The sequence below is a fragment of the Bidens hawaiensis genome, unplaced genomic scaffold (assembly GCF_021521415.1).
Source record: "Bidens hawaiensis isolate Kalapana, Puna unplaced genomic scaffold, B.hawaiensis_p1.1 tig00038673_1, whole genome shotgun sequence".
Taxonomy (NCBI): domain Eukaryota; kingdom Viridiplantae; phylum Streptophyta; class Magnoliopsida; order Asterales; family Asteraceae; genus Bidens; species Bidens hawaiensis.
The window spans coordinates 94420-110464 of NW_027496804.1; the positions used below are offsets into that span (position 1 = coordinate 94420).

Here is a 16045-nt window from a genome sequence, read left to right on the forward strand (position 1 = left end):
GCGACGTGAATTTTATTTTATATTTTTGAATTTTAACATAACAAACGTTTTTAAAATTTTTTAAAATTATAACTACATATATTGCAAATTCCGACCCCCACATCTTATCCTCCATTTCTTTCTTAACAAACAAAAAAATCGGTGAGACTCGATTTGAAGATTTAGTAACCCGATTTGAGAAAAATATGCATGAGTGATCTAATTGGAACACTTTTGTAAGTTGGTTACTATTCTATGAGATATTCCATTAAAAATAATATAAACATTTTCATGATGACTAATAAAGTTAAGTGATGAACCAACAACCTCAATTGTTTACGGAAGCTAGGTGAGGCTATGAGGTATACATCATTCCCTTTATTTCTCACGTTTACGTCATCTAAGTGCAAACTCAGTATTTTTCCATCGTTCAACTTCACCCTTCAAGGCTTCAATTGTTTGACCCCTATTATGGTTTGTTCCCGTCATTATACATTATTCTCCACCATTTCAACTTATTTAATATAAAAAGAATTAAAAAAAAGTAAAACAAAAAAAACAAAAAAATGATTGGTGGATGAGGCCATCAACCTGACCACAATTTTTGGGTTGTAACGTGATGCGTGAAGAAGATTCATGTCATATAGGACCATTAGAGGTTGGGAAATGACCCACACTCCTTATACTGACCACCTGGTAATAAAAAATTGGCACCATACTAAAGTCATATATGTATAGATGTTGACAATCTTACATTAGACCAGGCCAAGTAATGAAAATTGAATTATTTGATTCATTAAAATTAATAACAATAATTATATATTTCTTTTTACAAATGCCGACGAATCCTAACGAGTCACGACAATACCTATGTTGATTGGTCTTTATGTGGTTCTTTCAAATGTTGCGGATAATCAAACTTTCATGATATATAATCTATACTATATATGTTATTAAAATCATATTGTACAATGGCATTTTTTTAATTATACCACTTTTGGAGTTTTGGCTAAAAGGTTCTTCTAGATACAATCACTTGCGGCTGATATAGTCATAGAGAAAGCAAAGAGAGCAATTTGTGTTACCTTTTTTTTACTCTTGATTGTATCACAAATGTATCGAAGGGAGCAGATAAAGATAGCAAAGAGAGGAATGAGTCCAATGAAAACAAAGAGGTAGAAAGTACCTAAAATTTTATTGTTAACTAATAGTGAACTTTACAATAAAATATATGGTTTAAATCAAATACAATTTAAATTAACGTGCAAATTGTGAAAATCAAGTATAGTAATTATATATACAAGTAAAATAATTATGTAATTACATCATATAGTAATCAAATATACTAATTATATATACAAGTAGAATAATTATGTAATTAAATCATAATGTAATCAAAGATACTAATTATATATACAAGTAGTGTAATTATGTAATTACATCATAAACTAATTACATAATTACTCTACTTGATTCTCACAATTAGCATGCTAATTTTATTTGTACGTTAAATTTTCTCATAAAATACAAATGTTATATATAAAGAAATATATATCAAAAAAAAAATTTAAATCTCATGTTTTCGTAATGTAAATTTATTGTACCTTATAATACATCTTTATATTCATCCTTCAACACATTTGATGTATTTCACTTTGTATGATTCAAATGATTTTATTTGTTCTAACCTGTGTTGCACACGAGTATCTAACCTAGTACAGTATATTATGTTAAAAAATTTTAGGAAAATTGGTTTTAAATACTCCCAACTATGCCTTATTGGCAAATAACAATCTCAACTTAACACTTGGCTGGTGACGGTTCCAACTAATAAAGTATTTGTTTATAATGGTCCACGACTAACGGATGATTAACTCTGTTAGTCTGATGCTTACATGGCATGCTTTATTGTCAAAACCTTGATTACGTGGCATAATACGTGGCAACCGGGAATAATAATAATAATAATAATAATAATAATAATAATAATAATAATAATATAACATATATAAATAGGTTACATATCCACATCATCCGGCGGTCACTTCTTCTCCATCCCCACACCGTGTTCTCCGGCGACACCTTCGCTGCAACCCTCACCATCATCCGACGAGTCATAATCTGTCGTTATGTTTACAAAATCCTAATTCTGGCAGATTTAACATGAAAAAAACGTTTACACTAAGAGATTTATATCCATTTACCAAAACCTTAAATACTATGTTCACTTTAAATTCTTCCAATTGAACGCCACTGATGTCGCCGACCGTTGAACTCAACGCCACGGTGGTGGTGCTTTCATCTGACCGAAATTGTAGTGGTAGCTCTGAACCTCCGTTTGTCTCTGCCTCCATGGTGGTGGTGCTTCGTTCTTTAGTTCCTCCCGGCCCGGATATGGTGTTGAACGTTCATTTAGCACTCTGAAAGCTCAAATTCCGACATAGAGTTTGTGTAGACAGCCGTGAATTGATGGATTCTACCATCGAACAAGAGAATTGAACATGAGTGGGTGAGTGGTAGTGAAACTAGGGGTTGAAGTTTGATGAATTGAAACAGAGGAAAAATCTTGGGGGGGGGGGGTAATTGGAGATGACCAGTTGTGTGGGATGGGAGTTGGTGGTGGGTGTCGGTGACTGTTTTACGGGAGGGGAAGAAAAATGGTGAGAGGGAGAGAGAGAGCGCGCATGGGATATAGAGAGTAATAAAATCAAGAGATTGTGCCATGTAAGATGCCACATAATCAAGTTTTTGACAACTAGGTGTGCCACGTGAGCATTAGACTAACGGAGTTAATCATCTGTTAGTCGCGGACCGTTGGAAACAAATACACCTTTTGTTAGGCATGTCACCAGTCAAGTGTTAAGTTGATACTATTATTTGCCAATATGACATAGTTGGGAGTATTTAAAACCAATTTTCCAAAAAGTTAATAAGTGTTCTTCAGGAAGCCATTAATGTAAATCAAGAAGTCGTTGGATTACTTAGACCATTCGTAGTGTCACCTCGTTGTGCCGTTTGGCTCTGAAACCTCGGGGGCACACCCCCCGACTTTTTCCTTCAGCGTTTTGGGCATAACGTTTTGTACAAAACGCGGATATGGCACGAGTTTTGATAAAACTGTGTGTGGGGAGGGGAGAGAGTAATATATGTAATTATTGTAAGAGAGTTGTGGCGTTTTGCCCACTACGTCACTTTTTACAAAACTCTCAATTGATGACAGGGATGCCATATGGCAAAAAATGGCCAAAGGTCGGACGTTTTGACTACACATAGTCTCAGGCTTTATTTCTTTTTTTTTAATGAAATAAATTAATAATAATAATGTTTACTTTATGTAATAAAATTTAATATTAATGTGTCCATCTCAAGTGTTTGTTGCTGTTTGTGTTTACAAAATTTTGTGAAAATTTGATACCACTCCAATCGAATGTGGCTTATAAGAAGTATTTGTAAATTCAAACATGTATTACATCACCCTAACCAAACACCTTAGAGCATTCTCGGTCGCTCCTCTATCTCTATCGCTATAGTTACATTAAAAATCACTACATTTTCATTTTCATATACAACAAAATAATGTTTTTTTTACATTTTATCATTAGTTTTTGTCTCTCATCTACTCAAAACTACTTTTAAATATATTAAAAAATAAATAGATGGTAAATAGTGTTTCTCTAAATTTACCCCTCTTAAAAAGCCTCTCTTATCCACTCACAATCCCCTACGACACTATAATAAATTTAGAGATTTATCTGACAATATTTTAGAGGAGTTGTTATGAACGCTCTTAGTTGGATTTCATGACTTAATAAATTTAATAAAGTGAGAAAACATTTTGAATTTTGAAGAGAGAAAATAGTTTGAAATGATCAAAAGGACACTTTTCTAAAGAAAGTCTATATTATTAGCCTTGTGTTGTTACTTGTTAGCCATCAAAGTGTAGGGGTTCACCAAATACATGGATAACATTGTGTTTGTTTTCTTCTTCCCATTTTGTTTCTTGTTAAGTGGGCAGATGGAGGGAAGTAAACTTTTTCTCTGTAAATAATATATAATAATATAAAGTAACAACATTTAGAAACTCTATATACCATGCTAATATTTTATAAGAGTTATTCTGAATGAATTGGTTCATTTAAAGGAGAAAAATATATGTGGTCGTTTATTTTAACATTTAATAAAAAGTTTCAAAAATAAATATTAAACTTACTCTTAATAAATAAACAAAGTTTAAATAGTTATTAACAAGAAATAATCAATGAATGAAATCACATAAATTCAAGCGATGAAACACTGGATGATGATCTGCTGAAGAGGGAGACAAATTGATCGGTGCTTGGAAGGAAATAGAAGAGGTGTAAAAGACATTGACACGCGTAGTTACAAAGCTTAATCAGGAACCATAAAGCAAAGTAAAATAGCCAAAACCAATGATACAACACCTAAGGCAATCAAAACAAAGTACAATGGCAGATACACAAAGTAAATGTTTTAATGCTGCACTCTCCCGTAGAGAAATGTTAAAATAAAAACTCACTCCAGTTGAGAAAACCCTGGAAACTCTTTCTAAGCCATTGATTTCTTTTAATGGATGGTTGAGATTAAATCCATAACACTAGTACACTATTTATATTAAAAAACTAATGTTGAAGTACCGAAGGGTAAAACAGACTTTTTAAGTAGACTTGCTTTGTGTCATATCATCTTTCATTTTCCTCCATCTCAAATCCCAGTATTCTCTCTCTCTTTTCATTATTCAAGATTTCAAGCTAAAACTCTCTCTCTCTCTCTGTCTCTCTGTCTCTTCCTTCATTTCATTCACACAACCAAAACTCTCTCTCTCTCTCTTCATTCATCTTTCATGTTCCCCTTTCCTCCATTAAAACTACGATCCAAAGCATATCGAAGCCAAGATCCAAGGTGATGACGGCGGCGAAGGCCATGGTGTATCGGAAGGTGATGACGGCGACGAAGGCGTTGGTGTATCGGAAAGTTCCATGTAGCGGCGGTCGATCGTTTACCACTTAATCCAGTGATTTTTCTCTACAAAAGGTTCAGATCTGGAGATTTTATATTGACAAAGTTCTGAACAAGAATGTATGGATGAAAGCTGTTGTGATCTCGTCGTTTTTAGTTTTTTTTTCTTCTCTTTTTTAAGGTACTATGTCGACAGAGTTCAGATCTGATTGTTTTAGTATTTTTGTTTTTTGAGATATTCTATGAAATTTTGTTTGGATTCGAATCTTATTTTATATTTTTTGAAATTTGTTATTTTAGAGTAGAAAAATAGCTTCATTATTCTGTTTATTGTTGGCCCTTAAAATAAATTCAAACTTTTTTGATTTTGTTGCAATTCTTGAATCTTGAATTTGATAATAAATCTTCATCTTATTATTTGCTGGAAAATAAGACAGTTGAGTGGGGTGGTGTTTAGAGTTTGTACTGCAAATATTATTATCCAGTTTCTTTAAAATGTATACGTACATTTTTAAAACATATGTTACGTTTGTCTATAAACGTATGTTTTAATATGCAAAACATATGTTACGCTTTTCTATAAACGTATGTTTTAATATGAAAAAACGTATGTTTTTTTGTATCGAAATATTAATATTTAAGTGGATCAGTTTTAATATTTGCATAACCCATACATGCGCAAAAGAGAGTGAGAGACGGGTTATACAACGTTTATGAACATTTAAATACAAATGAGAGTGTGGAGACAAGTATTGTACCTCTAAGAAATCAATCAAATCAAAAACATCATTTTAACTATTACTTTTTTCTATATAACCATTATAAGGTAAAGGGTTAAAATTTTTTGAATAACCCCTATGAGGAGTTACTTATCCAGCTTTTTAAAAATACTTACGTATATTTTTAAAACATATGTTACGCTTGTCTATAAACGTATGTTTTAATATGAAAAACATATATTACGCTTGTCTATAAACGTATGTTTTAATATGCAAAAACATATGTTTTTTTTGTTTCGGAATATTAATATTTAAGTGGACAATTTTTATTATTTGCATAACCCATACATGGCAAAGAGAGAGTGAGAGAGGGGTTATACAAAGTTTATGAACATTTAATACAAAAGAGAGTGTATGATACATGTATTGTACCTTTAAGAAATCAATCAAATCAACTAAAACATTATATACATGAAAGCTGTATGCTCATAATCATACCAAAATAACATTTGAATATCAAAATTAAAACATCAAAAAATTCACTTATGTAAACAAACCCTACCTAAAAATTCCCTTATGTAAACAAACCCTACCTACAAATTTAGTGATGGTGTTGATGGGGAGGGAGGGTGGTGGTGAAGAGATGGAAGAGATAAAGAGAGAAAGATGATAGATTTTGTGGTTTTTGTTGGATACAGATCTAAAGGAATAGGTAGTTTTGGAAAGGACAAAAGTGAGCGGATGAAATTACATAACTAGCATTGATGATTATAAAACAATAAACCCAAAAAACACCCATGTGGCTGCATCTAGAACCACAAAATAGAGTTTCCAGGATTTTCTCAACTCAACCAAGTTTTCTTTTTATACTTTCCCCTCTCCCGTAATTGTAATTATATAGATATGATATTCAAAAATATCCATTAGGAGATGGAACTTTGTTTCTTAAGTGGTTATGGATTTGTACAATAGCCTAATAATTATGTTCTTGGTATGGAACAGTCTTCTGAGTAGAGGTCATTTGAGACAGCTTTTACGCTATGTTCCCAAGTTCATTTATGAAAAGAAAGGCAAGGAAAAGAAAGTTTTCTTTTTTTATATTTTCTTTTGGTATCTCATCTTTCTTTTAATTTTATTTTCCTTTCAAATATTTCCAATTTGGAAAGATACACAGTTTTTTATTTTACTCATCATTTTCTCTTCTCTCCCCTCATTTTCTTTCTTTTAATGAAACTCGGGAACACCTTTTTAATATTTTCCTTTCTTTTCCTTTTGTAAATGAAACTCGGGAACACCTTTCCTCATTTTAAATATTTTCATTTTAAATATTTATAAACCAAAATATTTTTGATACTCTTTAACTAATCATAAGATTTCAAGTTAGAATCTAATATCCAGTTTTATTGCAGTGAAAATTCAGGTTGCAGACTTGTTCCCATTGTGAAGTTGGCATGGATGGAAAATTTTGATGCAAAGTTTGCATTCACAAACCCTGTAACGGACTTCTTGGTGGGACCTCTCTCTTACCGTCTCACATCACATATATATAATATACATATTAATACATTTATACTTTTAATAAGTTTTTAATAAGATTTGTGAAGTTTTGCTGTTATAAAAGAACATGAAATTTTTTTATTAAAGTTTGGAATCTGATACTACACCGAACAACATTTGAAGTAGGGTGTGGATTTTATTTAGTAGTGTGCCTATGTTATAGTCTTTCCCTTTATTAATACTTGGATTCTATGTTTGAGCATCATTCTGCAATCTGTCTTGTTCAAGAAACTTCACCTTTTACACTTTACTTGTACACTCACACTACTCCTGAATTCCACGTACCACTGCCATGTGAGTATCTGACCTGACATCACATTCACATCAAAGTATTCACAAATGCTCATAACTATAATGTACCACTGATTTCAAATTTTCAATCAATCAAATATAAAAAAAAAACAAAATGAAAAACAATCACCGACATACCACCACCACCACCTCCGGCGACGGCAACTTCAACCTCTGGTCATCCTGCCGCCGCAAAATCATCAACACCACGCGCTGCGGCTGCACGACTCGCAACCGCAAAACTATCAAATCCCCGGAATGCAGATCAGACACGGTTAAATGCAATGGAGCCGGAAAACTGTCAAGTCGCCGGAATGTTCGCCGGAGGAAAAGATCACGGCGGTGGAAGAGGCGGTGAAGCGGTTACGTGGCGGCGGGGTATTACTAGGAGCGAAGGAAGTGAGGGAGCTAGCGAAAGTGGATTCGGAAGCGAGGACGAAACTCGCTTTGCTCGGAGCGATTCAGCCGCTTGTTGCAATGCTTGAATATGAAGACCTTGAGTCCCAAATATCTGCTCTCTATGCTCTTCTTAATATTGGAATTGGAAATGATGAGTAAGATGTTTAGATTAAGTATCACATTGATTAATCGAAATAAATATCGAATTAGTGGTCGTTAGTTTGTTGTCCATTTGTCTTCTGTATCGACGTAAGCACTAACTAAATATTAATGTTTATAATTTTATTTCAGGAATAAATCCGCAATTGTTGAAGCAGGAGTAGTGCATAAGATGCTCAAGTTAATTGAATCTCCAAGTTCACCCAATCCAGATTTAACAGCGGTAATTATTGCTAATTTTCTCGGATTAAGCGCACTTGATTCGAATAAATCCATCATTGGGTCATCCGGAGCCATCTCCTTCTTGATCAAGACCCTAAAGAGCTTGATTGAGGCGAACACTGGTGGCACTAGTTCACAAGTGATTCAAGATTGTTTGAGGGCACACTACAATCTATCTATTTTGGCGAAGAATGTTTCGCTCATGATCAAGGTCAATGGTTTTGTATCGTTTCTGTTGACCACGGTTGGGGGAGAAACTGAGATAAGTGATAGAATACTTTCGATTTTGACTAATGTTGTGTCAACTACCGAGGGTCGACACGCAGTTAGTAGTGTTGATGATGTGTTTACGATCTTAGTGGATGTTTTAAGTTGGATGGATTCGCCTTCTTGTCAAGAAAAGGCGACTTATGTTCTAATGGTGATGGCCTACAAGTCGAGTGAATATCAACAAGCTATGATCGAGGTGGGGATCATGTCATCATTACTCGAGTTAACTCTTTTAGGTAGCGCTTTAGCACAAAAACGATCGTCTAGGACTCTCGAAATCTTGAGGGACAAGAAAGGGAAACACGTTTCTAAAAATAGTGGAGGAGGTGGAGGGGCAACTCTATCAGCACCCCTCTGTGAGTCCGGTGACGATACTGAATCACTAGATTCACCAAGTGTCTTTTCAAGTAAGAATGCAGTAAAACTTATGGTGGAACAAAGCTTGCACAACAATATGAGGAAGATTGTAAAAAGGGCAAATTTACGGCAGGAGTTTTTATCAACAGAGCGTTACAAGTCATCGGTAGCGTCATTTTCGTCCTCGAAAAGTTTACCATTTTGAGACGAGTTTGATGGTTAAATTTGATCTCTCTTTTTTTTTCTCTCTTTTTCTTTTTTTAAATTTTTAATAATTGTATGGTTTGTTAGGGTATGATGCTAAATTTTGTATTGCTTTTTAAGGAATAGCTAGGATGACCAATGTTTTGGAAAAGTACATGTGCATGGTAGAAAGAAATGTTTTATAACACTTTGATATCTTATTTCAACTTGTACTCATTTAAAACCAGTTTGGACCGACAAACTAGAGAAAAAAAAAACTTAAATGGTTTTATATTACTTGGATCAATCGACCAAAAACCAAATCCAACTACTAACCAAATTATATGTATATATTGTTTTCCTTGCTGGTTGATGGCTCCTTCTCCTTCCTCCTCTTCAAACTCCAATTCGTCTGATCAAGGATAGATTAGACATTTGTAAATTGTAATACATAAAGCCGATAACCGTCTTATTCTCTCTCTCTTCCATTAAATATGACATACACCACACACAAGTTCTTGTACGGTTTTATACTTTAAATTGGTTTTGTAACGATAGGCATATATGTATATACTACAATACTACAGGAAGACGATATTAGCAGCCTTTGGATTTTGCCGAAGCTGACAAAGAATGAATTAGGAGTTAGGACAACAACTGCATCTAATATTAAGAAGCGTTTAAGAAAAATCAGATACACAAATAGTTAAATTTACGAGTAATAGTATGATTAGAATCGATACGAATCTTTTTTTTTTAATACGGGTTTTATTTTGTTTATATTTTATGTCTTGGAATTTTCAACTAAGAATGTGGATCTTGATTCTGCTACAGACACCCACGCTTTATATACGAATTTAAAAAATATATTATTCGATTTTGACCTTGTATCGGTTTTATAATGATCAACATCAAATTTCACAAAAATAATAAAAATATAGATACGATGGTAGTATTAACCATTAGGATTAACCAATTTGTATTTATTAATGACTAATATTTTTACCGATGGGTTACGTCGGGACATGTCGGTAAAACCACATGTGATAAAACTTAAGTGTAGTCAGTCCTAAGCGTTGATATAGTAAGTCGACGCAAATTTAGTCGGTTTCGGTTACATACATTACTGTATAGGAATTAAAACAAAAAACTATAAAATTGAGGTGGACCAACGGGGTGGTGTCGGCCGGTTTAACTCGAGTGTTGGTAAAACCCGATCATTGTCAATCCCGGGAGTTGAGCCGGTGAGTCTACGCAAGTTCGGTTGGTTTCCGACTCATTCGTTACGGTACCAGAATTAAAATATAAAAAAAACAAAATCGACATTCAATAGGTTCTTGTTATGTTCGTTACGATGGCAGTGGATCAGTAAAACCCAAGCGCTGTAAAATAGGAGCTTTGTCGGTCCATGTCATGCAGCGGTATGTCGACGTGAATTTGGTCATTTGCGGGTACATTTGTTACGGTAACGAAACTAAAACCCAAGTGTTGTAGGTACAAGGTTTCGCGGTGGTGAGTCAATAAAACCATAACATTTTCAGTCCTGGCGTTGCGACGGTGAGTCGACGCAAATTCGGTTGATTTCGTTTACATTCTTTACGATATTGGAACTAAAACAAAAAAGGTCTGTTAAACCCGAGTGTTGGTAAAACCCGAGCGTTGTAGATACCAGGCGTTGCGATAGTGAGTTGCTAAAACCCGAATATTTTCGATCTCGGGCATTACGGAGGTGAATCAACACAAATAAACATTTAATTATTAAAATTAAAAAAATTACTTAGCCAATCTCATAATGACAAATGGACCAATAATACTCTTGCATCGCCAAACTTTTCATTTATATTATATAATAATAGCTTTATCAAAATAAAAAAAGGTTTATAAGCAAAATAAGTTTGAATTAAAACAAGCAATTTTAAAATAAAAAATGCATCGGTTTGGCTTGGGTTACGACCAAAATGAGCTATTATAAGTCATTTTAGAAAATAATCATTAAAATTGATATAATATACTTTTTATGCTGGCGACGTGATAAAAGAGTAACAAAACTAAACGTACAAATTTAAGGGAGATAAATTTGGATCTCTTTTATTAAGTGACTATTTTGAGAAAGTTTCATATATATATATATATATAATAAGTAACGTGTCTAACAACTTTGTAAATAACTAAATAATAAATGCATAAATCTAATTAACAACATTTAAGTTTCTTATAAGTCTTTAATTTTCACAAAATATAAACTTACTTATTTGCAATGGTTAGTGTTTCTTCAAAAAAAAAAAAAAAATAAATTAGTTAAAATCATTTACATGTATATTTATAAAAGAGAAAATTACTGTTTGCGTCATTGTGGTTTCAGGGCGGAGGCACAATGAGTCTCCGAAAGAAAATTTGAACTGATTGAGTCCCTGTGGTTTCAAAAATGAACCATTTGAGTCACTGCTGTTAACTAAAAAGGTGTAATTACTAGTTTACCTTTTTTTTATGATCCGTATGAGTCCTTGTGCTTAACTGATTGGTCAGTTTTAGTCCCTCTTTAAAAATTACCTTCAAATTAAATAATTAATCACCAAACTATAAGCAATCAGGCCATAATCAACCAACCAAACCATAATCAACAAAAAAAAAAAAAAGAACCGAACTCTTTTTAACAAAAATAAACGAACCAAACTATTTTTTTAATAGAAATACACGACCGAACTACCTTTTTAACAAAAATGAACGAACTATTTTTTTACTAAACTAAACGAATGTAACTACTTCTAAAATAAGTAATCGAATTGAACTCCACCTTAGCACAAGTTACGATGATATTTTTGATGAAAATAAGTTCGGTTAGATTATTTTTGTTTAAAAAAGTTTGGTTCATTTATTTTTATTAAAAAACGTAGTTCGATTTTTTTTGTTAAAAATAAGTTTGGTTCGTTGTTTTCTTTAAAAGTAGTTCGATACGTTTGTTTTTATTAAAGCTAATTGTTCGGTTCGTTTAGTTAAGTAAAAAAAATTAGTTCATTTTGTTTATTTGTATTAAAAAAAAGTATTTCAGTATATTCATTTTTGTTAAAAAGAGTAGGTCGGTTAGTTTTTTTTTTCTTTTTTTTTAAAGTAGTTCGGTTATTTATTTTTGTTAAAAAAATTGTTACATTTGTTTATTTTTGTTACTCCGCATAAAATAAGCTTGATTCATTTTTTGTTTTGTTTTTTTTTTAAATGTAGTTGGTTTCGTTTATTTTTGTTAAACGAAATGAACTAAAGTGCTTGTTAAAAAAAATGTGGTTCGGTTCGTTTAGTTTAATAAAAAAAGTAGTTTGATTCGTTTATTTTTGTTAAAATATAAGGCCATACGTAGTGGGCAATAAAAAGGGGCAAAAGGGGGCGATATTGGGCGACAACACCGCCCCCCTGGGCGAGAAGAGGGGCGGGGCTACAACAGTTTATCGCCTGCTTCCTTTCTTTTTATTATTATTATATTCTAATGTGTTATATATATATATATATATATATATTATAACTATTGTAGCCCCTACACCATTACACCCCAAAAACAAATTCTCACCCCTTGCTGACTGGGTGCCACACGGCGCAAAACGCCACAATTTGTAGCCCCTCCACTACGCATAGCCTAAGTTTGGTTTGTTTATCTTTGTTAAAAAAATAAGTTCGTTTAGTTTAAGTTTGTTGGAAAGGTAGTTTGATTAGTTTATTTTTGTTATAAACACAAGTTCGGTTCGTTTATTTCTGTTAAAAAAGTAGTTCGATTCGTTTATTTTTAATAAATGAAATTAATTGTTAAAAAAAAGTGATTCAGTTCGTTTAGATTGATAAAAAAATTTAGTTTGGTCCATTTATTTTTGTTGAAAAGTAGTTTGGTTCGTTAATTTTTGTTGAAAAGGTTGTTCGGTTTGTTTATTTTTGTTTAAAAAATTAGTCTAGTTCATTTATTTTTGTTAAAAGGTGAAGGGGATTCAAGGTGACCAATTATAAATAAAATGTCGATCTACCCCTGAAGATAACAAAGTCAAGTAACGTTAGGGACTCAAATGGTTTATTTTTGAAACACAGGGACTCAACCAGTTCAAATTTTCTTTTGGAGACTCATTGTGCATCCACCCTGAAAATACAGGGACGCAAACAGTAATTTTTTCTTTATAAAACAAATAATAACGAAAAACCAAAAGGGTAAGTTAATATTTGATTAGTGAGAGGGAGTATTCACTATCTCTTTCTCTATCTTTATCTATATTTTTTTTTTAAAACACACTGTTTTTTTTTCTAAATTTTGTATATTAAAAAAAAAAGTTCCGCATCACATTCGTTATCTTATCTTTACTAAACTCACAAACATTTATTTTATTAGTTTTCATATTTTTAATACACTCATAAGGGTGAATAGTAAACTCTAAATATAAAGGATTAAAGAACAATCTCTAAAAACTTATTTATAAAATAAATAATAGGATGGAGATATAAATTTGAGATTTTTTTGAAAATTTTCTCTAACATATAAAGAAATAGTATTTATAAATCATAGAATGTGAATGCTTTAATAACTTAAAGAGAAATCTGTATTTTGTCTGCCTGGTTTATATCCACGTTCGATGGGTTTACCTCTGAAAAAGAATTTGCGAAGTTTGGGCCACTATGTTTCTCCGGCGGGTTCCTCTGACTCCTACCGTCAGTTGACCCGTCATTGACCGTTAACGTCGAAGGGTAATATAGTCTTTTACCTATTTATACACCCCTGATTCAATAAAACCCCCGAATTAGGGATTTTGTTTTCCAAACACCCAAATATAGGTCAACCGTTCGAACATTGAACCCCTAATTTTTCCGATCACCGTTAAAATCAAACGTCACCTGCACACATCGCAATGTCGACCTCGTATTCTATTAGGCCAGACAGTGAGTATTGTGACCCGTACGACCTATATGGTAAGGTGTTACTGTGTGTTCAAAATTTTTGTTTTATTTACTTGTGTGTTGTTAACGGGTTGAATGAACTGTTGTTATAGGTGAAAATTATTCACATGCGTTCACCATAAAAGTTTTCCATGGAGGGTATTTCGCTACCGAGGGGCAGCGAAGATACGAAGGGGGGAAGATCACTTACGGATGAAGTTCAAGTTTCTGAATTTTGTAAAAGTTTGTTGCTTGGAATACTTTGTAAGTAACAATATGGTTGTGGTACAACTTGTTGTTTTCATTACAAACATCCGCGTATTAGTTTGGATTTGGGTTTAAAGCCATTGGTTGAATATTATCATTTTCAAGATGTTTTTGATATGATTAGAGGTAGTGATGGTATAGGTAGTCACATTGTTGAGATTTTTGTAGAACATGGCAGGACTAGTGGTACTGAAATAGTGGTCTATGATTATGGATTTGTACCTGGTTTTGGTTTTGAAAGTGTCCATGAAGTGAGTGGTGAAAGTGTTCATGAAGTGAGTGGTGAAAGTGTCCATGAAGTGGGTGGGGAAAGTGTCCATGAAGAGAGTGCTGAAAATAGTTCTAGTGAGGAAGATGATGGCAGTTATGATAGTGATCGATCAGATGAAAGTGATCCTGAGTATACGGCTGCCTTTCAAACACCCTTGGAGGATGTAGAAGTTGACATGAGGTTGTATAAAGCTATTGTAGATTTTGATGTGGTAGAAGCAGCAGGTGATCATATTAGTGATGATGATGGTTTAAATCCTTGCATGGATACCTATGAGAGCTCTGATGATGAGCGCTTGAGTGTCTTGAATAGTATGTTAAGAAAGTTCAAGGGGAAGGAAAGGAATAATGATGATGAGTGTCCATTTTATGTTGGTCAGTTAATAACATTAAAGGAAACATTGAATGAAATGGTTAAGAGTTATGCTATTCATGCTAGAAGAGATTTGTATATCAAGAAGAATGATCCTTTAAGGTTTAGGGTGATTTGTTTGGGGACCAATCCTAATTTGGTTGCTGGTGAGGGGTCAAATGTGTCAAGTCAGGAAAAGTTTAAGGTAAAAAAAAGAGAAATGAAACCCACTTGCCCTTGGACGATGCACATCTCAAGACAATCTGTTGAGGATAATTGGTGTGTGAAGGCCATTCCAAAAAAACACAACTGCCTCAGAAATAGAACAATTGGTTTGTACACAATGTATACTATTGCCAAAGAGATTGAGGTTGAGCTACAAACCACCCCTAACTTATCTACCAAGGAATTGAAGGCCAAATTCCAGCAGATGCATCAAGTACAACTTTCTTAATTCAAGATGAGAAGAGCAAAGATAATAGCCTTGCAAAGGAAGGATGGTGACCACACCAAACAATACACCCACCTCAGATCCTATATTGATGAGCTTCTTAAAGCAACCCCAGGTAGTACCATTAAATTAGATGTTGACCCATGTGCTAACCCTAACCTTAAAACAATGCAATTTAGAAGGATATATGTGTGTTATGTTGCTTTGGTTAAAGGATTTAAATTGCTTGGTAGAGAACTTCTTGGGTTGGATGGTTGTTTTATGAAAGGGAAATACCCCGGACAGATTTTGACTGCTGTCGGGACAGACGGTAACAATTGCTTGTATCCTGTTGCCTTTGCAATAGTGGAAGCCGAATGCACAGACTCATGGAAATGGTTCTTAGATCTCCTTGGAGATGATCTTGACTTGCCTCGTGATGCCAATTTTACTTTCATAAGTGACCGACAAAAGGTATGTACACGTAGGATATATTTGTAATAGGCTAACTCATGTACACTAATTATGGTGATTTGACTGTTGTAGGGACTTATTCAAGCAGTTGAGAGTGTTTTCCCTAGGCAGAGCATCGGTTTTGTTGTAGACACATCCATGAGAACTTGAGGAAAACCTGGAGGGGAGATTTGTATAAAGGCTTGTTTTATAGGGCAACATCGGCCACTTCCGTCCCCTACTTCAACATGGCAATGG

The 16045-nt window shown here is 33.5% G+C and overlaps 1 protein-coding gene across 1 annotated transcript; it reads left to right on the forward strand.

Annotated features, from left to right (window-relative positions):
- The first annotated feature begins 7428 nt into the window (after positions 1-7428).
- On the forward strand, positions 7429-9384 carry LOC143590585 (U-box domain-containing protein 45-like). Its single transcript, XM_077071021.1, has 2 exons — positions 7429-8077; positions 8214-9384. The coding sequence occupies exons 1-2, from the start codon at positions 7803-7805 to the stop codon at positions 9133-9135; spliced, it is 1197 nt and encodes a 398-aa protein (XP_076927136.1). The 5' UTR covers positions 7429-7802; the 3' UTR covers positions 9136-9384.
- The last annotated feature ends 6661 nt before the right edge of the window (positions 9385-16045 follow it).